The sequence below is a fragment of the Chiloscyllium plagiosum genome, chromosome 2 (genome assembly GCF_004010195.1).
Source record: "Chiloscyllium plagiosum isolate BGI_BamShark_2017 chromosome 2, ASM401019v2, whole genome shotgun sequence".
Classification (NCBI taxonomy): Eukaryota; Metazoa; Chordata; class Chondrichthyes; order Orectolobiformes; family Hemiscylliidae; genus Chiloscyllium; species Chiloscyllium plagiosum.
Genome location: NC_057711.1, coordinates 76,259,709 through 76,285,164, shown reverse-complemented (window position 1 = coordinate 76,285,164; position 25,456 = coordinate 76,259,709). Strand labels below are relative to the sequence as shown.

The window sequence follows — 25,456 nt, the reverse complement described above, 5'->3', positions numbered from 1 at the left end:
AGGTTGCCATGTGTTTCAAAATTCAAAAGATTCAACTGTCCAATAGCTACCACATAAAGATATGAAAATAATTTTCCATATCTCCAAATATCAAATGCTACACTCATTCTTCTGGAGGACATGTCTTAAATGTCTTAAAAGACTAGCACTCTGGGTATCCAAACTTCTTTTCTCATCTGCCTTCCATGAAGTCGGATTTCAGGAGCTCTGAATTAGTTTGTTGGCTTCTGATGTTTGTTGTTTGATCCAATTTCTGCAGGCTGGTAATGGATCTCTAAGCCCATTTTACCTGGATATACAACTGCTGCAAGTCTAGATTTAGCTGCAAAAATGCCAGGGGCTATTTTTCTAAATGCTGCCTCCTCCCAATTCCAAACAGTAAAACAAAAGACTCTTAAGTGAAGCTGTTGAGGATGTGGAATTGTTCTGCAATGAATCATTCAAAGAACTCTAATTTTTAGCAGTGGAGTTGTTTAAAAAGATGTTTAATGAACAAGCAGTACAAAATAAAGTAATTACTGTGATATGCCACTTTTACCTGCTCAGTGAAGTAATTATGTGCAAATTTACCTGGATAACAATGACATTGTAATATGAATGGAAACCACTGACATCTTTCCACAATTTTAAAAAGTTAAATTATAATTTTTTATTAAAACATTTGAAATGTTTTGAAAAGCTTAATCGGTTAAAAAGTGAAACAAATGTCAAGTGCAATCCCTCAAAAAGTGAAACATGATGAGTGTAAAGTAGTAGTCCACAAACAGGATTATTCACATGACAGAATTTCTCAGTCAACAGAGAAGGCATACGTACCAACTAAAGCAGCTCTTTAGTCCCACTAGTGCCAGCACCAGCAATGGCCAAGAATGTCTCAAGATCACTATACCTACACACCTTTAAAAGATTTACTCTGGGATCACTTGAATCAGAACTTGCTACTCTGTTGTAATTTAGTGGTGAGTAATTTAACTGCAATAAACATCTTCTGGATTTTTTGCTATGATATCTATGCTACAAGAGACAATACGAGCATTTCCACATGAGCCAAAATACCCCACTGGGGAAAAAGCCATATGAAAGATGAACAGTCTCCCGTTTCTGAGTCCCAGAATCCAGGACCAGCTAAGTGTAGAGGTTGTCACAGCAGGAAGCCTTAGTGGCCAAAAGTGAAAATCAGAAATTTAAGCATGTACTTCATAAAATTTTCCAACTAAATAAATTAGTTCAGAGCCTCTAACATATAAAAAATTAACATGGGATATGAAAGTGGAATATTATATTTATCTATAATTATTTGTGTAACCCAATGAACACTATTTTATAAATGTAGTTGTTGTGAGACTCTCTTGTTGAAAATGCAACTCATGTAGCTTATGGGACATTGAAAATTCGAGCTTCAAATTCGTAATTTTCTTTCAACATTAAGAAAGGAAAGCAACGTTAAATTCAGAAAGTTCATAAGCCAAGTTCAACTGAAACCGTGTATGGAAGACAGGTGCTGAAACAGAAATAGATATTTCCCTTACTTGTTCTCATTGCTGGCATCATAACGAGGCATGGGATCCCAGTCATTTCCATTGACATCAAAGCTAGCCATTTGATCCTACAGCAAGAAGGGAAGAAAAGAAAATCACACAACTACATTAATAAATAAAGTCACTGTAAAATTCATGCATTCTTAAAAGGTTTTCCATGCATAAATGATTCAACTTAGCTACACAAGAGTTGTTGGGAAATGTGCGTTAATATCATCCCCTGGCCTCATGAGAATAACAAACAAACTAGGTTTTGGATGACGTACATCATTCCTCAGACAGAATTATTCCAAGATTATTGAAAATGTTAAAGCCGTTCCAATAGTTTCAGCCAACATTTCTTGGCAGTCAGAACCATTGTATGGATGGAGGAGAAGAACGAAAAGCAGCAAGTTTTGGAAATATTAACAAACAACAGAAAATGTTGGCAATCACCAGGTATACAGAAAGGAGAGGGGAGAAAAAAAAAGGACAGGGCAGTCTTGGTTAAGGTTATATTCCCAAAACATATTAAACTGGTCTTCTATTATAGCTACTGACTGATCTGCTGCTTATTTCCAGCATTCTCCTGTTTAATTCATTGTCATTGTAGCAGATGCAAGTTTCCATCAGTGTGGTGGGATACACAGTAGGATCTTTAAGCTATTGAGAGATCAAATCCAAGTGGCCTTGGAAATATTTCAGGACTCCAAGTATGGTTGCATGTCAGACCATTAGAGTTGGCCAATACAGTATCAAGTTTTAAAAAAGGAAATAAAGCTAAATGAGTTTAATCTGATATAGGAGAAGAGCAGAAGTCATTAATTAAGAATAAAACTAACATGCATCAAGATGAAAAACTTTAGTTACAGGCTGCAAATTTACAACCAATATAATCAATTTCAACAAAGCTTAGGAAATGTTTTGAAAAAGGGAGCAGATACAGTAGATGAGAGAAAATGTAGTGTGTGTACATTATGTGGAGCATACAAAAGAGTAATAATGTGAGATCACAAGAGAAGGATAAAAGGTGCATGAAATTAGGGATATGACAGCATGCTGGCTCAAGTGAGAAAATAGGAGACACAGTTCTTTCATAGAAAGAAGGAAACTACAAAAGGATACTGATTAAATGGGGTTTGGGCTAAAAAGTGACATCAATTTAGTGTCAGTAAAAAAGATGATGAATTTTGGTAAAAGAAATAATAGCAATAATTATACTCAATGAAAGTAAGCTTGGTGTTGCAGAAGAGGGGATGAATTTTGGAAAACAGTTTCACAGAACATTAAATGAACAAGGACTTTGTGAGAAGCAAGAGAAATGTTTGCTAGGCCCCTTGCTATGATGCTTGTTTCATTGACATCCTTGGGTGAGGTGCCAGACGTCTGGAGGTTAGCCAACAATAGTACCACTATTTAAGAAAGGCTGTGAGCAAAAGCCTTACTTCAGTGGTCAGTAAGTCGTTGGAGGGAATTCTGAGGGACAGGATTTACATTCATTTGGAAAGAAAATGGCTGACTTGGGATAGTCAAAGAGCTTTGTACATGGAAAATTGGGTTTGAGTTTGAGATTTTTTGAAGAGGTGACAAAGAAGATTGATGAAGAGAGAGTGGTAGACATTATCGATATGTACTTCAGCAAAGTGTTTGATAAGTTTCTATAGACTTGTTAGTAAGATTAGACTACATGAGATCCAGGAGGAGCTAGTCAATTTGGTACAAAATTGGCTTTAAGGTAGGAGACAGAGGGTGGTGGTAGAGAGTCGCACTGGTGGCCTGTAACCAGCAGTGCACCACAAGGACCAGCGCTGGGGTCCACTGCTTTCCAAATCATTTATATAAATTTGAAATGTGTATACAGGCAACATGGTTAGTAAGTTTGCAGATGACACCAGAAGAGATGGTGTAGTGAACAGTGAACAAGATTACCTCAGAGTATAATGGGACTTTGATCAAATGGGCCAATGGGTCAAGTTGTGGCAGATACAGTTTAATTTAGATATATGTGAGATGCTGCATCTTGGTGCGGCAAACCAGGTCATGACTGAGACAGTTAATGGTAGGTCTACAGGGAGTTTTGACAAACAAAGAGACCAAGGGGTACAGGTGCATAGCTCCTCGAAAATGGAATTGCAGGTGGTCAGGGCGGTGAAGGTGGTGTTTAGTGCACTTGTCTTCATTGGTCAGAACACGGAGTATAGGAGTTGGGATGTCATGTTTTGGCTGTATAGAACATTGATGAGGCCGTGTTTAGAATACTGCCAACAATTCTCATTGCTCCTCTATAAGAAGGATGTTGTTAAACTGGAGAGGGCACAGAAAATATTTACAAGGATGCTGCCAGAACTGGAGGATTTGAGTTAAAAGGGAGAGGTTGAATATTTTTCCTCTGAGCATTGCAGACTGAGGGTTATTTTATAGAGGTTTATAAAATCATGAGGGAGATTAATTCAACACAATACAATACAGCAAGTCTGCACTGCTTCCTAATTCCTATTTAGACTATTACTTATTACAGAGAGTTTCTATCTCTCTGTTCAGCACATGATTGTGTGTCTATCAAGATACGTCTTCTATTTGCTAATGTTCCTGCTTCCACCATCTCCACTCGAAGTGCATTCCAGGCACCCTTATGTGAAAGATGTTCCCCACACATCTCTCCTAAATTTCAACCCCCTCACCTTGAATGAGTGCTCTCTTGTAATTGACCTTCTTACCTTGGGAAAAAGCTTCTGACCATCCTCCCTATCTATGCTTCTCAATTTCGTAAACCTCTGTCAGGTCACCCCTCAGTGAAAATAATCCGAGTTTATCTAACCTCACCTCATAACTAAAACCTCCAGACCAGGTAACATCCTGGTAAATCTTCTCTGCACCCTTTACAAAGTATCCATGTCTTTCTGTATTGTGGTGCCCAGAAATGGAATATTCCAAATATGGCCTAGCTAAAGCTTTCCACAGTTTGTCAACTTTTATATTAATTGTCCTGGCCAATGAAGTCAAGCATGCTGTATGCCTTCTTTGACCATCTTGTCCACCTCTGTTACCACTTATAGCGATCTGTGAATCTATAGGCCCATATCCCCCTGTATGTCAATGGTCCTAAGGGTTCAGCCATTTACACCTGAGGTTTAGCTTCCAAAATGACCACCTGTCATTTGTCCAGATTAAACTCCATCTGCCATTTCTCTGCCCAATTCTGCAATCTATATTCCTCTGTATCCTTGGACAATTCTTCTCACTATTTGCAACTCCACCAACTTACTAAGTCAGACCACCCATTACTTTTCTCCAGATCGTTTATATACATATATTTTGAAGGTCCCAGTACTGATCCCTGCAGACCACCACCAGTTACTGATCTCCATTCAGAAAAGCACCCTTCCACTGCTACTGTGTGTTTTCTATGACCAAGCCAGCATTGTATCCATCTAGACAGCTCATCCTGGACCAGCCTGTCACGAAGTACCTTATCGAATGTCTTACTAAAGTCCATATAGACAACATCTAGTGCCCTTCTCTCAATCATTCTTGTAACCTCCTCAAATAAAAACTATCAAGTTTATGAGGCACGATCTTCCCCGCACAAATCCTTGCTGTCCCCCCCCATCACTAACAAGTCCATTCACTTCCAAATGTGAATAAATCTTGTCTCTTAGTATCTTCTCCAAAAGCTTCCCACCATTAACGTCAGGCTCACTGGCCTGTAATTACCTGGATGATCTCTGTTTCCTTTCTCAAACAAAGTCAAAAAAATTTGCCATTCTCCAGTCCTCTGGAACCTCGCCAGAGGCCAAAAAGTTTGCAAAGATATCTGTTAAGGGTCCAACTACAGAGGAACCTCAAATTATTTGAATATCAATTATCCAAAAGGACATAAATTTTTCTCCAGATCATTTATATACATATATTACAAAAGGGGTTTGGGGAGGGGGCGGGTTGGGAACGGGCAGGGTTGGACGGAGTGGGTGTGGGGCAGATGGGGTTGGGGTCAGGTGGGGCTCACGCAAGGTGTGTAGCTGCCTAGTCTCCTGAATGGGGAGCAGATTTAATAAAAAAACACTCCGAGCCTCAGAGGAAATCAATTAATTGAATAATCAATTATCCAAACAAAAAACAGTGCCCGCCCATCTCGTTCGGATAATTGGGGTTCTTCTGTATTTCCTCTATTGCCTCCCACACAGTATCCTGGCCCTGGGGACATATCTACTTTAATGTATTTCAAGACACCCAACACTTCCTTCTTCATTATGTTGACCTGCTTGAGAGTATTCACACACCATTCCCCAACCTCAACCTGTACTGGGTGAGTAGTCAAAATCGTTCTTCTAGGGAGTCCAAAACTAGACAGCACAGGTTTAAGGGGAGGGGAAAGGTTTTAAAAAGGACTTGTGGGTTAACGTTTTCATGTAGAAGGTGGTGCATGTACGGAATGAACTGCCAGAGGAAGTGGAGGAGGCTGGTACAATTTTAACAATTAAAAAGGTATCAAGATGGGTATATGAATACGAAGGTTTACAGGGGATATGGGCCAAAGGCTGGCAAATGGTACTCGGTCAGATTGGGATTTCCAGTTGGTGTGGATGAGTTGGACCGAAGAGATGTTTCCTTGCTCTTTGACTAATGAATTTTAGATGTTATTTTAAGTAAACAGTATAAATAACCAATGTATAACAATTAGTCTATGTAAAACATTAAATTGCAGTTAAACCACTACGTCCATATCTGCAATATTGGCAGCATGTTGAGGTTTTTGAGGGAATACAACATTGTTTCACTAAAATGCCACCCGGTAAGAGACAGTAATCGGAATCAAGTCAGTCTTTAAAAAAAATCTACCTTTCTCCCCCAACAATAACAATGCAGATTGCGGGGCTATGTATAAAACCTCTACAATGCAGAAAGAGGTCATTCGGACCATCTAGTCTGCACTGACTCTCCAAAGAGCATTCCACCCAGACCCAGGCCCTTGCCCCATCTCCATAAGATCACTTAACCCATGGCTAATCCACCTAGCCCACACATCACTGGACACTACAGAATTTAGCATGGCTAATCCACCTAATCTGCATACCTTTTTGATTGTAGGAGGAAGATGGAGCACCTGGCAGAAAGCCAAGCAAATACAGAGCAAATGTCTGTGTGGAGTTTGCTCAGCCACCCAAGGATGCAATCAAACCTGAGTCCCTGGCACTGAGAGGCATCCATGCTAACCACTAATACCACCCCATAGGGGAAAAAAAATAGTAATACTATAGAAATGATAATTCAGCAATAATAAAATAGAAGCATAATGAAAGAATAGAATGTGCATAAAAACAAATATAAAAAAGGTTCAAGAATGAATCACAGCTAACATAAATGTCTAATTGATGGTAGAAACGACACCATGCAGTGCGTTGAGGAATTTGAACTAACATTGAGTTAGCAGTTGAGGAAGAGGTAATGAAGGAAGTGATATGGATAAAGGGTGATAATGTAATTGGAATTATTAGTCTAGGTGGATGGTGTGTTGACTTGAAGTGATTGGATTTAAATGTCTTTATATGCTTATTAATATTTATGTATTTTAGAAATGCAAACAATAATTGGAACAAGTGCCATGAGATTTTGGAAATGTTTTGTTTAAAAAGTGCATTTTGGAATTTTAAACAACTTGCTTCTGAAGAAATCAAATGTTCAAGCAATTTGAAGGAATCTCAAACTTGATCCAAGAAAGATACAATTCTTTAATTAACCATGTTCGAATTCCATTTAATGTTGCCTTGGAAACTGGCACAAAGACAAAGGGGGAACAAGATTGAATGGGAAACCACAGAATATGGTTAAATAAAAATTGCAAAGCTCCCCTAGCTCCAAATTGTCCAGGTTCTGCCATAAAGATGACAAACTCCATTCCCATCTGTATAATTTCGCAGTTCTACTAGCAAGACTGGATACCTAATCCAAAGAGAAATTTCAGCTGCTTTTCTTAATTAGTTCTAGTTAAATATCAAAGGAGAACTACGTTGTCTGAGGAGACATTAAACCAAGAACACATCCCTGCTTGTTCAGGCAGATGTGAAAAATCCCATACTCTCTGTGGAGTGTTCCCTACATCCTAACTAAAAACAGATTGTCTGATTATTTGTCTCATTTGCTCTTTGTGGAGCATTGCTATGTGCAATTTGGCTTCAAGGTTTACTTAAACCACATTCACTATATTTCAAAATCAATCTTTTACGTATAGTACTTAGGGTGATGAAATAAATCCAATAGGTTCACCTATATAAATTTTAAAAACTTATAACTTCCCATTTTAATTTGTAGTTAATACTGTGATGACTGGATATACAAGGGGGCTTAAAATAATAAATGCATTTTCCCCACAGAGAATACAATGAGCAAACCTGTTCCAATTTTAGGGAGAGATTCTACATTTGAGCCTCAAAAAATTCTTGCTGACAAGAAATTTGAGACTGGAAAGTAAATATAGTGCATCCAACTCATAGCAGGATTTAATTTGTACTTGTCATATTACACCAGTAGCAGTTGTATTGTACTAATTCTAGATCAATCAGTAAATATATTCTAAGACACCAAAAAAAGTTACAAACCTAATGAAATTAACTGTTCTAACTTGCAAATAGATTCTTGGGATAAGGAGAAGCAATAATCACAGTCACCATAATTATCCCTTATTGCCCAACTACAGTAGAATCTGGTTTCACAAACAGAAGTTTGCAATCAAGTGTAATGGGGGAGTGCCCAAATTCCACTTATACAAATGGTTATGGGTGTAAACGCCAAAAGGAAGCAGTGACAATTTCTAAAACACTTAAATTGAGTTATCTTAGTTTCCCTTGGTGTCATAACTCACTTACAGCAGGACTCAAATAAGTCTTTGCAAATTTTTGAAAGGCATTTGCTTGAAAGAAAATTGAAAACAAAACATACATAATTCTGCTGCAAATCAGGGTGGTTCCTCTCAATGCCATCATCCAGAATTGTTACCACGACATTTCGACCTGTATAGCCTCTCCGCCAAGCACCTACAATGTTCATATCTGACTGGCAGTGATGAGTGTCATCGTTGCAGTGCTAATGGGTGGATAGAAACAAAAAAAAAGGATTAAACGTTACTATCAAATAAATAACAAACTTTTGCATTCAAGAAAGCAACATTTTCATTGAGAAGAATGAAATATTCTCAACAAGATAGTGACAAAACAGTTTGCAAAAAATAGGAAATAAAGATATCACTTTTGTTTGATATTTATTCCATTAAGTCAGTTCAGCCTTGAATGTAACTGAAGCCTCCCTGCCTATGTACACTGTCCTTTTTATATGCCAACTTGCCCTTTTCCCTTCAACAAGGACATTGTTTTATTCTGCAGCCTTTTTACATTATAAGATGTCACATGCTGATGCCAGAACAAAGTCAATCCCAAAATAAGAACAAGAACAGAAGTAGGCCATGTGGACTCATGACCCTGTTCTGCCAATCAATGGGAGTCATGGGACATCAATGATCTAATTTTATATACCCATAATATGCCTTCTATCCCAATATCTGCAATTTTTGAAGAGATTGACAGATTTAATATCCAATTAACTGCAATTTGCAGAATAGAGTTCCAAACATCACCATTGTTAATTTGAAAAATTAGTTTCTAATTTCTAAAAGGTTTATCTCTAATATTTAAACTACAGATGTTACTCCTAGATTCCACTACGAGTGGAAAAAGTTTATCTTTATCTGTTTCTCTTAATATCTTGTGAGCTTCAAATAATTTACATCAGGCTTCTAAGTTTAACAAAATATATCCATACTTTGTTTAATCTTTCCCTGTAATTTAACCATTGAAGTTCACATACCATTCTAGTTAAATGTACACACCTAAGCTAATATATCCTTTGTATAATGTGGTGTTCAGAACTTCAGTACTCTAGGTGTGGTTTGAACTTTGTATAGCTTTTACCATTTTGTAATCAAGTTCCCTCTCCATAAAAGCCAACATCCCACTGGTCTTTTTGATTTTTTTTCCAGTTTCTGTTCACAACATTTTAATGCGTGCGCTTGGGTGCACTTAAAGCTTTGGAACCCCTACTATTTTAGGTTTTCACCTTTCAAACAGTATGGTCTAAAATGTTTGCTTATAATTAAATCCTCTGCCAAAGTTTTGCCCATTAACCGGATTAATCAAAATCCCCAAATGGAAGAATATTAAAATAATCTAAAAGACAAAAGCTGAGGAGATGGTAGGATAGTGCTAATATGAATAGACTCGTAATCCAAAGTGCTAGGTCAATGTTCTGGCAACATTAGTTAGAATCCTATTATTACAAATGGTGCTTTTTGAATTCAAAAAACAACCCTGGAATTTAAAATAAATAAAAGGCTGGTCGAATGGAAACAATATAACCATTGCATAATTGACATTTAAGGAAGCAAATCTGCTATCCTGACCTGACCTGGTCTGGCCCATGTGATTCCTGACACATAACAATATAGTTAACTCTTAACTGCCTTCAGTTCAAGCAGTAACAGCAATGGCAATAAATGCCGGCTCAGCCAGTGGTGCCCACATCCCACGAATAAATAAAAAAATAGTTGCAAGGTGGCCATGAATGTGAAATGGAAATCTGTCGGTAATTTGAGACGATACATTTCAATAGAAACAGAATAAGTACACTTGGATAATTTAGGAAGGCAGGTGATTAAAATTCACAAAGGATTAAAAACAATATCTTAGGATACAGGTGAGAAACAAACTAATGGAATAATGATTTTTATGATGACGCAATAGAACAAACAAATTGAGATGCGATATTGACCAAAATTGGAGTATGGTATACAATTTGAGCTCCAAAACAAAAACTGCAAACATTTCAGCATGCAACAAAGTTGACGTAAAGAGAAAAGTATTGTGGAGGAAGGAAATGGGTGTGAAGAATTACACAAAAATCAAATACCACTTACTATGTACCACATGCTTGACCATTTAGGATCATTGAAGTAAGGATACTGAGGAGCTCCAGCTTTAAAATCTCTCTTTATCCGTCGTTTTACCACCTGCTGCTGTATCCATTCCACCTGCCGTGAAAACAAGTTGAGACAAACCAGAAATAAACAACTGTTGAGGCCAAAATGTACATTAATTTGTACAAAGTACAAGGTCTATCAGTTTTAGTGAATGCAAGTAGCTTTGCTTTGTATCAGAAGTTCATTGTTTTAAGACTGGGTTCTCAATGTAATAGATTTGGATTTTCAGAAGGTGCTTCATTAGATATGTAATATATAGTATCTTATTAAGTAAAGTGCCTATGGTGTTGGAAGTTGTATATTAGCATGGACAGAAAATTGCCTAACTGATAGAAGAGAGAGTTGGGTGGTAGTACTGTTCTAGGATGGCAACCTGTCACAGGAATCATCCTGCACCACAATTACTATCCCTATACTGTACATTGAGGACTTGGATAAAGAAAAAAAATGAATGTACTATAGACAAGTTTGCAGATAAAAATATACATGAGAAACCAAGCGGTGAGGATGGCATAGAGGCTGCAAAGGGATACTGACCGGTTTACTAACTGGGAATAAACTTGACAAATGGAATATAATGTGAGAAAATGTGAGGACATGCATTTTGGCAGAAAGAGGAGCTGCTGAACAGGATTTAAAATGGTGAAAGAGTGCAGGAATCTATAGGACAGACAGATTTGGGAACCCTTGTGCATGAATCACAAAAAACTTACATGCAAGTTCAGTGTGTAATAAAGGAAGACAAATGGAATGTTGGGCATAACAAGGCACCAGTTAAACAATAGCTGGAATATTGTAAACAGTGGGTTCCTTATCTAAAGGAAAGAAACTGGCATTGGAGGCAGTCCAGAGAAAGGTCACTCAGCTGGTACCAGGTATGGAAGAAATGCTTTATAAAGGAGAGGTCGAGCTGGTACTCATTAATTCTTATAAATTCCAATGTTATTGAAATATTAAAAATTCATAGAGAACTAGATAGGATAGTTGTGGAAAGGTTGCTTCCCCTTGTGGGAGAATATAGGCCAGAAGGCATAATCTGAGTTGTGGGTTTCCCATTTGCGACAGAGAGGAGGAAGAATTCCTTCTCGGAGGGATGTGAACCTATGGAATTTTCTACCTTAGCGTGCTATTAAGGTCAGATAATTACATATATTCAAGGTTGAGATAAGGCAATTTTTAAATCAGCAAAGTAACCAAGGGTTTTGGGGAAAATATAGGAAAGTGGAGTTGAGGTTCAGATCAACAGTAATCTCAACGAATGGTCGTGCAGATGCGTTGAACTGAATGGACAATTCCTGCTCCTTTATCTTATGGTCTAAGTCCAGGAAATCTATCAATTTGCTACATCTGTAATTTTTAAAATCTGCAACAACTTGCTCCATTACATTCCTTCTAGGCTTTAAATGAAACACATTTCACCTCATTACATTTATACCAATTCAATGTTTACACCGGATTTGCTTGGTAACTTGCAATTTAAATCTACTAACATCTAGATACATCTTTTAGTAAGAGAAAGCTTATCTTTAATAAGCTATAATTGTGAAAGCTCAATTCCAGTTTATACTAGGGAAGCCACAAACCACAGTTTCATGATGCGTGTGTAATAATGGGATAACATCCAGTTTCCACATTATCAAACAAAGTGCTTTTTTTTTATTAAATAAACTGAAGCATCAAGAAAATTCAATCCCACCTTTCTACCTTATCTCAAAATAAAGAGACAAACAACAAGGTCCATCTTTTTTGGGATAAGCGGTGAATAGAGGAGAAATTATTGATATATGTAAGTTACTATGGAATAGATTTTGTAAACATATAACCATATTCTCAAATGTGCACTATTTTCAAGTTAAAATTACATTTTTTTTAAAAAAGGCAACTTCATCAAAACGAGGCTCTTTACATACTTGTTAAAATATTTTTCTTAGGTAGATGTTAACCTCAACTCAATAACAAGTTTCAACCTCAGTCTCGCCAACAGTAAGCCAATGGACCACAGTATGAACTTAACAATTTACCACCACTTGGTCTCCTGTCAGAAGATCCAAATAAAATACATATTTGAAAATAAAGATGAGTCCATCCATTCCAGATTCACATTCCAGTCAGAAGAAACAACCTTTCCATGTTCCTTATACAGCATCTTCAGTAAGATTATCATCTTCATTTAAACTCCAAAGTTTAATTTTCTCGGCCTCATGGGAGATCAGCCATCTCAGAAACCAATGTAGTGAACATTTGTTGTTCTGCCACCAATGCAATCATACTATTCCTTAAATACAAAAAAAAACTCACCCATACCCTGTACAGCTCTAACAACAATTCCTGCTTTTCACACTCCTCAGATTCTGATGCAGTCAAAAAAAACTTTAGAACTAAATTGAAACAGCCAGGATGTTAACCAAGAGAGTGTAATGAATTTATTATTTTTCTGTCCTTAGGGTGAAAAGAATTTTAATTCAAAAATTATTAGTAGCATAGCAATATTTACTTACAATAGATTACCTACCTTGGTTTGGGAATAGCTGGGGATAAGGGAATTTAGCAACCGGATATTCAGTCACTCATCTTCGAGTGCATCCTGAAGCATTTCACAGTCAATAACTTCGAGAATCATAGTTGCTTTTGTAATAGGAATAGGCCATTCAACCCTTTAAGCCTGTTCCACAATTCAATTACATCATTATTGACCTGAAACTTCACTCTACCTACCCAGGCTCCAAAATTATTAATATCTTTGCCTTAGGAAACTCTATGAATCTCAAATTACAAAAGGTACCTACCCTGCACCTTGGAGGGTGTGCAAATATGGGGGAGACAGGAAGAGTATTTCCACAAGTTTCATTATCCTGTTCTGTGTTAAGAAGTGACACTGTGGCATTACTCAAGAACAGCCTAGAACCAATTTGATGGGTTATCCAGTTCTCCTGGAATTCCACATCAGGAGAAATGGACAAACTGTTTGACTCATTGTTTTGTTAATCAACTTGAGCATTCCCATTCAATCATTCCTTAATCTTCTTCATTCAACAGCATGCAAAGAGATGCCACCAACAGCAATAGGAACTATCAGTTCTAGTGTTATCTGTTTGAGAGATTAACACTGAACAGGATACCAGAGAGAACTCCCCTATTCTTTGGGAAAAAAAAGCCATGGAATCTTTTATGTCAACTCAAGAGGGCAGATAGGATCCTAATTTACCATCTCATTCCAAAGAACATTATTAAAAGAAATGAGGGAGAAAAAAAATGAGGATATAAAGATTAGTTAATGTGACATTAGTTGCCAGCAAAACGTTGGCATTAGCAAAATCATAGTATGAGCAGAAGGTGCCAACATCATTTTATGAAAGGGAAATAGTGAGAGACAAATTATTAAGAGATTGAGGAGGAATTAGCTAGCAGGCTAGATAAATGGGGAAGCAACAGACTTTTAAAAATCATACATTTCCACAAAGCATTTAGATTGGCCAATGGACAAGCAGCAGAGAGTAGAAATGATTAGGGTATTTTTAAATTGGCAAGCTGTAATTAGTGACCAGCCACAAGGATTGGTGATACAGTATCATCTATTTACAACATGCATTAATAATGTAGGCAAAGACACCCAAGACTAACATCTATGTTTTCTTACAATTCAAAATCAAGTTGGAAGATAATTCATATGAAGGGTATAAAGAGCCTGCAAATAGATATAGGCAGGTTAAATGGGTGTACACTGAGGTGGCAGATGGAGTATAACATAGGGAAGTGTGGGGTATTGCTTTGGTTTTCTGTTCTTAGGATGAAAGCAGAGTAATTTTTTAAAAAATGTAAAACTCTTAAATGGTGATGTTTAGCAAGACTGGAGTATACTCTTACAAGGAACGGGACGTTAGCATTCAGGCATGTCAAGCAGTTAGGAAGCACATTGCAAATTATTGCAAGGGGACGGGAGTGCAAGAATAATTAATAGTACAGAGCTCTAGTGAGACCACTCATTGGCCAATTTAGATTTTCATATCTTTAGCATAATATACTTGCACTACAGGCAGTCAAGTAATGTTTCACTACATTGGTTCCTGGAGATGCAAGTGTCCTATAATGAGGCAAAGGTAAATTAAACTAATATTTTCAGAAATTCAGATGAATGCAGTGATCATATTGATATGCACAAGACAAACAGCTTGATAATGTTAGCTCCACCAGTTAGGGAATCTGGAACACAGGCAGAGTCTCAGGACAAGGGGTGAACCATTCAGTGCTGAGATGACAACAAAGCTTTTTCACTTAAATAGGCTGTGTATCTTTGGAATAGTCTTTCCCAGAGGGCTGTGCATGCACCATTGTTGAATCAATTTAAGGCTAAGATGACTGATTTTTGGTCTTGCAGGAAATCAAGCAAGCAGGTGGATTAGAAGCCTGAAATCAAACATATTAAAATGATGAAGGCAGCTGGTTTAGCTTTATGGTTTGGTCATGATCCTTTTACTCATATCGTTAAGTTTTCATCTCTGGTAATATTGTACTTCCCCAGTAGTGCACCAATATTTGTGTCCATGATTTTTTGACTGGGAAGCATGAATGCCACTTACTGCAACAGCTATGGGTCAAGAAGTGAAAGGGGAAAAAAAAATTACAAATTTGTAAATCTGAATGCATTATTGCTTTTTGCTAAATGTTATTGCTCTAAAAATGCTGTTGGTACTACGATTACTAAAAAAGTTTATTTTTCTTCAAATAATACCCTAGCTGGCTTCCAGTGGGTCCCAGTTAGCATACGCTTTTAATTTTAAAATGCTCATTTTCATTTTCCAATTCCTTCGTGACCTTGCTTGCCCTTGTCCCCCAAAAACCCAAAGATGCATTTTAACAAACTTGATTTTAATTGCTCTATCATTTGTAGCAACGTCTTCAATTGCCTCAGTTAAGCTCTGTCTCTCTAATTCACTTATCTAAAGATAGCTCTTAAAATATTTGGCACCCTCACCATTATTCATTCCCATCTACATTATCTATCACCTTCAAAATTCATTCTCTCCACTACTGGTGCACTACGGCAGTTATGCCCATCTGAAAGGTGAACAGAAGCAATTGGCCAAGGTATTTTCAAAAGCATCTTCAAGACCTGTCATCTCTGTTACCTAGAATGACAGGAAATCAGCAAATGCAAACTACACCGGCATCTCCAAATTAGGAAAAGCAGGTTCACCTCCATGCCACACACCATCACTATTAGGTAACATACCACCGTTCCTTCATTAATGGGTCAAAATTCTGGAACTTCCTACCACCAATACTGTGGAAGTAATCTTCACCACATGGACTAGAAGTTCACCACCACCTTCATAACAGCAATTAGAGATGGGGAATAAATGTTGCCAACAACACAAACATCATGAACAAATAAAAAAAAAGCTTAATCTGAACTTATTTTACCTGTACCTTGTTCGATTTAGCATTCAATTATTTATTACTCGCAACTGTCTCTATATTGGGGATGGGAAAACAAATTGGATGGTTGTTTCACCTCAATCTTCTGGTTGCCTGTTATTTTGGTTCTCTGCCCCACTTCCACTGATAATGGCTTTCTCCTCTGTTCTCAAAACTTAACACAACCTTAAAAGAACAGAACCTCATCATCCAATTAGGCACTTGACAGGTTTCTGCTGTTTGCGTATAAGATTTTGTAGCTATCCATCGTTTCTTCACTTGTCTTATTACCATTCCCTTTCACCTGTACCTCAGTATTTACTTAAGGCATCTCTGCTCGACATGAACATTTTTAGCGTTTCCTATTGACCATTCTAATGCTATCCAGCACAGCCTCCATCATCCTCTATCCACACCATTCAATCGCAGATGGTTTCTTCAACGCTGACAAATGTCTTCAGTTGTGTGGCACAATGTTGAGAGCTCACCCCTAAATTCCCCTGTCTTTATTCTATGTTGCTAATGGGCCAAATGCTCCAAATATGAAATAAATATCCAATTGGCCATGGGAATTCAATGGGTTTCCACAGCGATTTCCTTTCAGTTAACCTTTGAAACAGTTTTTACAAAACATCAGAGGCATATATGAACAGGCAAGCACAGTATTTCTTCAATTAATTAAATGAAAAATCATGACTGAACAGATGAGTGTTTCAGCCTGGAAGTGTAAGCTGCAATTTTGAATTTGATATCAAACAGACACAGAAAATGAAAATACTGAAGACGAGATTGAGGAAAAAAAAAGAAACACTTATTTAAAAAATCCCTAACTGCTCCAGTTAAAGTTAATTTGCAGTGTCAGAATACTTGTTTAGTATTCCCACACTGGAATGGACAAGCTGAATGTTTTTCAGCAAATTTAGGTCTCGCCTTTGAGGTATATCCAACTTTCAATGTATTTGAATTGAGAGACAGACAACAAGATGCAATTTTTGGGAAGCATTTGGAAAAGGCAGGGAAACCCAGATAGCAGCTGCTGGAAGTGTGTTTAATTGGGTGCTGAATATTGCTGTTCGATTTGCACATTAACAATAACTGCAAGGTAAGCCCACGATCTCATCCTTGGTTTGTAATCCATTTTTGCCCGTTATACTTCTGGAGCATCTTGGGCATTTTCCAATAGTACAAGGCACTATATAAATGTAAGCTGTTCTTGTTAGAACCAGTTGAGAACTGTATCAGCAGGGCACCTCTAAGCTCACTTGGGAAGAAAATGGAACAAGATTAGCTATAGATACCAACTGAAAACAGGATAGTAGTGAGGCTGGACACTGCTGCTTTTGTTTGTGTACAGACATGTTACTGTGGAATCAAGCAAATAGAGCTGCTGCAACATCCACTCTAAATATTTGCTTTCGTTTCAAGTTACAAAACAGACCAGTGTGCAACTGTTTGAGACTTTGGCAGCAAACCTAATCTGAACATTTCCTCTTTTAAGCAGGTGGGATTTTCCAAAATCAACGATCATAAAAAAATCTGGAATTAATCCAAAATGAGAATTCAAGTTCTGTGCCTTCCAGCACTTCACCCAAGTGGCCATTATTCACATATGAACATTGAATAATCTGGCAACGCTGAGTGCCAATCATTGAGAAAGGACAGAGCATCATAGCCAAAGAACAGTGCCCACGGACATTTTCCCAACCCCTTTCCCTGCAAAAGTAAAGTGTATTTCAGGCAGAGATCACCTATATCTCTCTCAAACAAATCTATGCCCAACATCTTTGACAGTGTTGCTCCAAAATGAACCAATGAGTGCATACTAGGGACCAGAGAGAACTCTTGGCAATTTTACCCTATGGCTGATGCTTGGTTTCTAGTCAGTTGTTTACCACAAATAAGCAGAAGTCACAGGGAACGGACAGCTTAGCTTGAAAAGGGGAAAATAACAGGATGGACCACATCAAACCACTCCATCTTGCAGGCTATTATTCCAGATTACTGCAATGGGAGATCATGACGGGCATTCCTAAGCAATCTGAAAATCAACGTAGCTGAATGTAGTTTACCAGCAAAAATGGTAAATGAACTATAGACTAAGAACTGGGTCATCTGGTGATGGAAGTGAAAAAATGAATACTTTAAACAGCAGCAGGAATAAGCCATTCAGGCCCCGGAGACTGCTCCACCATCCAATGAGATCAGAGCCTATCAGATTGTAGCTCAAATACACAAACCAATTTAAAATCTTTCAACTCCTTGTTTCACAAGAGTCTATATTTACCTCTGCTTTAAAAATATTCAAACGATTCTACTTGCACCACCTTTACTAGAAGAACATTCCAAAAGACTCGACACAAAAAGCACACAATGTCTCTTTTAAATTGAGGACTGCTGATTTTTAAGTAGTGATCTCCCCCTTGTTTTAGATTCTCACATAACAGGAAAAATGTATCTCCCCATTTACCCTATTAAGGCTCCTGAGGATTTTATGTTTCAATCAAGTTGCCCATTACATTTTCAAACTTCAGCAGATACAAGCCTAGCCTGTCAATTTGTCCTCACAGGACAAACTACCCATTTCACGTATTAGTCCAGACACCTTTCTCTGAACTACCTCCAACATATTCAGATCTTTCCATAAATAAAGACAGATACTGTGCTCCAGATATGGTCTCACCAATAACCTGTATAACTGAAGCATTACATCCCTATTTTTGTATTCAATTCTCCTCACTATAAAGTGAGAACGTTCAATTAGCTTTCCTAATTAGAGTTAAAGAGGTGTACAGTACAGAAACAGACCCTTCGGTTCAACTCGTCCATGCCAACCAGACATCCTAACCTAATCTAGTCCTCTATCCCTCTAAACCCTTCCTATTCATATACCCATCCAGACACCTTTTAAATACTGGCATTGTTGAAACTTTATTGCTGGAACAGCACAGCAGGTCAGGCAGCATCCAGGGAACAGGAGATTCGACGTTTCGGGCACAGGCCCTTCTTCAGGATACTGGCATTGTACCGGCCTCAACCATTTCCTCTGGCAGCTCATTCCATACATGCACCACCCTCAATGTGAAGAAGTTGCTCCTTAAGTTCCTTTTAAATCTTTCCCATCTCACCCTAAACTTACACCCGCTAGTTCTGGACTCCCCCCACCCCAGGGAAAAGACTTTGTCTATTTATCTTATCCATGCCCCTCATGATGTTATAAACCTTCTGCAGTCACCCCACTGAGGTAAAATAGCCCCAGCCTACTCAGCCTCTCCCTATAGCTCAAATCCTCTAATCCTGGCAACATCCTTGTAAATCTTTTCTGAACCCCTTCAAGTTTCACAACATTCTTCCAAAAGGAAGGAGACCAGAATTGCACGCAATATTCCAAAAGTGGCCAAACCAGTATCCTGTACAGCTGCAAGATGACCTCCCAACCCCTGTACTCAATACTCTGACCAATAAAGGAAAGTTATACTTGCTGCATCTGCACACTGACCTCTTGTGATTCATGGACAAGGACATCCAGGTCCTTCTGCATCTTAAAGTCTAAATGAAAGATTGCAGAGCTGTAGGTCTATTTTGTTAAGAATTTTAAAACTTCACATTTTCCTCAAAAATACTCAACTATACAAATCTTTACCCAGTCGCATAACCTATTAATATCTTTTGGTACCTTCCTTGTATCCATTTCATAAATTACTTTGCTATCTATCCTTTCGTCATCAGCAAATTTGGCAACCCTACCTTTCATTCCTTCATCCAAGTCATTTATATAAGCTGTCAACAATTGAGGTCCCAGCATTAATGCCTATGGCACACCACTCAGCACATTTTTTCAGGTTCACCAAAGAACCATTTATAACTACTCTTTGCACCCTTCAATCCAATGCCAATATGCTACCTCCTACACTATAAGCTTTTATTTTATGCATAACCTTCATACAGTACCTTACAGAATGTTCTCTGGAAAGCAAAATGCAGTACATCCACCATAGAATCATAGAGATGTACAGCATGGAAACAGACCCTTCAGTCCAACCCGTCCATGCCGACCAGATATCCCAACCCAATCTAGTCCCACTTGCAAGCACCCAGCTCATATCCTTCCAAACCCTTCCTATTCATATACTCATCCAAATGCCTCTTAAATGTTGCAATTGTACCAGCCTCAACCACATCCTCTGGCAGCTCATTCCATACACGTACCACCCTCTGCGTGAAAAAGATGCCCCTTAGGTCTCTTATATTTTCCCCCTCTCACCCTAAACCTATGCCCTCTAGTTCTGGATTCCCCAACCACTGGGAAAAGACATGGTCTATTTATCCTATCCATGCCCCTCATATTTTTGTAATCCTCTATAAGGTTACCCCTCAGCCTCCGACGCTACAGGGAAAACAGCCCCAGCCTGTTCAGCCACTCCCTGTAGCTCAGATCCTCCAACCCTGGCAACATCCTTGTAAATCTTTTCTGAACCCTTTCAAGTTTCACAACATCTTTCCGATAGGAAGGAGATCAGAATTGCATGCAATATTCCAACAGTGGCCTAATCAATGTCCTGTACAGCCGCAACATGACCTCCCAACTCCTGTACTCAATACTCTGACCAATAAAGGAAAGCATACTAAACGCCTTCTCCACTATCCTATCTACCTGCAACTCTACTTTCAAGGAGCTATGAACCTGTACTCCAAGATCTCTTTGTTCAGCAACACTCCCTAGGACCTTATCATTAAGTGTATACATCCTGCTAAGATTTGCTTTCCCAAAATGCAGCACCTCGCATTTATCTGAATTAAGCTCGATCTGCCACTTCTCAGCCCCATTGGCCCATCTGGTCCAGATCCTGTTGTAATCAGAGGTAACCCTCTTCGCTGTCCACTACACCTCCAATTTTGGTGTCATCTGCAAACTAACTGTACCTCTTATGCTCACATCCAAATCATTTATGCAAATGACATGAAATAGAGGGCCCAGCACCAATCCTTGTGGTACTCCACTGGTCACAGGCCTCCAGTTTGAAAAACAACACTCCACCACCACCCTCTGTCTTCTACCTTTGAGCCAGTTCTGTATCCAAATGGCTAGTTCTCCCTGTATTCCATGAGATCTAAACTTGCTAATCAGTCTCCCATGGGGAGCCATGTCGAACGTCTTACTGAAGTCCATATAGATCACATCTATGGCTCTGCCTTCATCAATCTTCTTTGTTACTTCTTCAAAAAACTCAATCAAGTTTGAGAGACATGATTTCCCATGCACAAAACCATATTGACTATACCTAATCAGTCCTTGCCTTTCCAAATACATGTACACCCTGTCCCTCAGGATTCCCTCCAACAACTTGCCCACCACCGAGGTCAGGCTCACCGGTCTATAGTTCCCTGGCTTGTCTTTATCGCCCTTCTTAAACAGTGGCACCATGTTTGCCAACCTCCAGTCGTCCGGCACCTCACCTGTGACTATCGATAATACAAATATCTCAGCAAAAGGCCCAGCAATCACTTCTCTAGTTTCCCACAGAGGTCTCAGGTACATCTGATCAGGTCCTGGGATTTATCCATCTTTAACCGTTTCAAGACATCCAGCACTTCCTCCTCTGTAATCTGGACATTTTGCAACATGTCACCAGCTATTTCCCTACAGTCAATATCTTCCATACCCTTTTCTGTGTGGCTCCACACAAAGGCCGCTTTGCTGATCTGAGGGGCCCTATTTTCTCCCTAGTTACCCTTTTGTCCTTAATGTATTTGTAAAAACCCTTTGGATTCTCTTTAATTCTATTTGCCAAAGCTATCTCATGTCCCCGTTTTGCCCTCCTGATTTCCCTCTTAAAGTATACTCCTACTTTCTTTATACTCTAAGGATTCACTTGATCTATCCTGTTTATACCTGACTTATGCTTCCTTCTTTTTCTTAACCAAACCCTCAATTTCTTTAGTCACCTAGCATTCCCTATACCTACCAGCCTTCCCTTTCACCCTAACAGCAATATACTTTCTCTGGATTCTTGTTATCTCCTTTCTGAAGGCTTCCCATTTTCCAGCCGTCCCTTTACCTGAGAACATCTGCCTCCAATCAGCATTCAAAGGTTCTTGCCTAAAACCGTCAAAATTGGCCTTTCTCCAATTTAGAACTTCAACTTTTAGATCTGGTCTATTCTTTTCCATCACTGTTTTAAAATGAATACAATTATGGTCACTGGCCTCAAAGTGCTCCCCCACTGACACCTCAGTCACCTGCCCTGCCTTATTTCCCAAGAGTAGGTCAAGTTTTGCACTTTCTCTAATAGGTACATCCACATACTGAATCAGAAAATTGTCTTGTACACACTTAACAAATTCCTCTCCATCTAAACCTACACTATGGCAGTCCCAGTCTATGTTTTAAAATCCCCTACCATAACCACCCTATTATTCTTGCAGATAACTGATATCTCCTTACAAGTTTGTTTCTCAATTTCCCTGACTATTAGGGGGTCTATAGTACAATCCCAATAAGGTGATCATCCCTTTCTTATTTCTCAGTTCCACCCAAATAACTTCCCTGGATGTATATCCTCCCTTAGGACAGCTGTAATGCTATCCCTTATCAAAAATGCCACTCCCCCTCCTCTTTTGCCTCCCTTTCTATCCTTCCTGTAGCATTTGTATCCTTGAACATTAAGCTGTCAGTCCTGCCCATCCCTGAGCCATGTTTCCGTAATTACTAGGATATCCCAGTCCCATGTTCCTAACCATGCCCTGAGTTCATCTACCTTCCCTGTTAGGGCCCTTGCATTGAAATAAATGCAGTTTAATTTATTAGTCCTACCTTGTCCCTGCCTGCCCTGACTGTTTGACTCACTTCTCTTCTCAACTGTACCCATCTCACATCGATCTCTTTCCTCCCTATCTCCCTGGGTCCCACCCCCCCACCTTACTAGTTTAAATCCTCCCAAGCAGTTCTAGCAAATTTCCCTCCCAGTATATTAGTCCCCTTCCAATTTAGGTGCAATCCGTCCTTCTTGTACAGGTCACTTCTACCCGAGTGGAGATTCCAATGATCCAAAAATGTGAATCCTTCTCCCATACACCAACTCCTCAGCCATGCATTCATCTGCTCTATCCTCCTATTCCTGCCCTCACTAGCTTGTAGCACTGAGAGTAATCCAGATATTACTACCCTTGAGGACCTCCTTTTTAAATTTCTACCTAACTCTCTGTAATCTCCCTTCAGAATCTCAACCTTCTCCCTTCCTATGTCGTTCGTTCCATCTGGCCCCTCTCCCCCGAGAGAACATTCTGCACCCTCTCTGAGACATCCTTGATCCTGGCACCAAGGAAACAACACACCATTCTGCTTTTTCTCTGCTGGCCACAGAAACATCGGTCTGTACCTCTGACTACAGAATCCCCTAACACAATTGATCTCTTGGAACCCGACATACCCCTCGTTGCATTAGAGCCAGTCTCAATACCAGAAACTTGGCTGTTCGTGCTACGTTCCCGAGAATCAATCACCCCCTACATTTTCAAAACAGCATACCTGTTTGAAATGTGGATATCCACAAAAGACCCTGCTCTAGCTGCCTACCTCTCTTATCCTTCCTGGAGTTAACCCATCTATGTGACTGTATCCGAGACTTTCCCCCCTTCCTATAAGTGCCATCCATCAAATACTGTTGCTAATGCAATTTCCTCATCTTTCGGTCTCTCCAATTACTTCCTCAAAGAACTCCAAATGATTGAATAGGGTCTTCCTATTCAACCAGAAAACAAAATCACGCTGGCTCTGCATGATTACCTTAAATGTATCCAAGTGCCCCGTTTGAACATTTCTAATAACAGCTTCTAACATTTTCCCAATAACAGGGATAACCTAATTGGTCAGAACTTTACTGCTTTGTCTCTCTGAAAATAATGGCACTAAATTTGCGATTTTCCAGTCTAATAGATCCATTTATGAATCAAGGGAGTTTCGGAAAATAGAAACTAATGACCTCTCATTAGTCACTTTTTTATTTAGGTCCTAGGATGAAGTCCATCAAGGCCCAAGCACTTGGCACAATTTCCTCAGTGTCGCTTCTCTGGACTCTGGTTTGCCCCAAATTCCTCCTTCCTTTCCATTTCCTGATTTCTCACTACTTCAGGCATTTTTCTTGAATCCTCTATAGTGAATATTGTTGCAAAATACCTGTTGAGTTCATCTGCCATTTCCTCATCAATTCTCCAATCTGACTCTCTGTAGGATCAATGCTCACTTTCTTTACTCTTCTGTAAATATTTAAACAGAAGCTCTTACTGTTCTGCTTAATATTTCTGGCTAGTTTTTTCTTCTACTCTAAAGTTTTTCCCTCTTATTTTTTGATCACTCTTTATTGTTTTTATATGCTATCCAATCTTCTGACCTGCCATTTGACTATATACTTTGTCTTTATGTTTGATACCATGGTAATATTTCTAGTAAACCACACATGGTGGTTATGTCCCTTGGAATGTTTGATTTGTTGGGATCTACAATGTATATTCTGAAAGATCCCTTTATAGGTCTGCTACCGAATCACTAGTGATCTATTCTTTAACTCCGTTTACTAATTCACATGAGCCAACTCTGCCTTCAATGCCCACAGAATAACCCTTATTAAAATCATAAAAATATGATCTCAGATCCACTCCCCTCTCACTCCAATAGAATCTAAAATTCAATCATATTACGATCATTGCTACCTTGGGATCCTTAATTAATACCATCTCATTGCACAATACCTGGTTTGGTGTGGCTTGCTCTCTGGTCAGCTCCAGTATGTACTGGTCTAAAACTACCCTAAAAATATTCTTTCTATAGGGTCATCTTGGCAATTTTTGTCCAACTAAAGTTTCTAGTTAATATATACATTAAAATCTCCCATAATTATCTCAGTCTTTTGACAAGCTTTCAATACTTCTTCCTTAGGTCAGGAACATGCTGACAAGTTACAAAAATGTTTTGACAACTAAATGTCACTAATGGACGGGGCATGATAAGATTTAATTTAACTGCAGCAATTCATCACAGGATGGGGCTCCATCCAGAAAATGAGTTTCCTGTTACTTTTTTTAAAAAATGCATGTGAATGTATGATAAATTGGAGTACTTTTCACATTGGAGGAAGTGCTTTATGCATTTAGAGCTATGAAACAAAACTTGTTTGTAAAATGCCTGACATGTTTTGGGCATAATTTAATTTAACGCCAGAAGATTTAAAATTTTGAAGAAAAATGACCTACTGTTGGAAATGTTTTAAAAAGTCTGATCACTTGTTGCACTTGATCAATAGGCATTCTGCTCTGAAATGCAAGTGAAACATCTAGTCTTTTAGCTTCATTGCCTGGGGCTTGCAATTAGTTTTGACAACTGTGGATGCTACAAATGCTGGGCTGAGATTCAAAGGCTTAGGAAGCATTTAGCAGTAGGGGCTATTTTGTTTGATAGTTTTAAGAAATTTTAACAAAAGATTCTGTTTTTAATGTAAGAAGTGAA

General features: G+C 38.6%; 1 protein-coding gene across 5 annotated transcripts in view; it reads right to left on the bottom strand.

Annotated features, from left to right (window-relative positions):
• The window catches only part of pcsk5b (proprotein convertase subtilisin/kexin type 5b), a 363,949-nt gene that overhangs the window by 281,893 nt on the left and 56,600 nt on the right, over positions 1–25,456 (bottom strand). For all 5 annotated transcript variants that reach the window (XM_043712341.1, XM_043712351.1, XM_043712379.1 and 2 more), the window contains exons 3-5: positions 10,480–10,593; positions 8,454–8,597; positions 1,530–1,606 (exon numbers count right to left, since the gene is read on the bottom strand). In XM_043712341.1, coding sequence (XP_043568276.1) covers positions 1,530–1,606; positions 8,454–8,597; positions 10,480–10,593 — 335 coding nt within the window. The remainder of the gene's footprint in view (positions 1–1,529; positions 1,607–8,453; positions 8,598–10,479; positions 10,594–25,456) is intronic.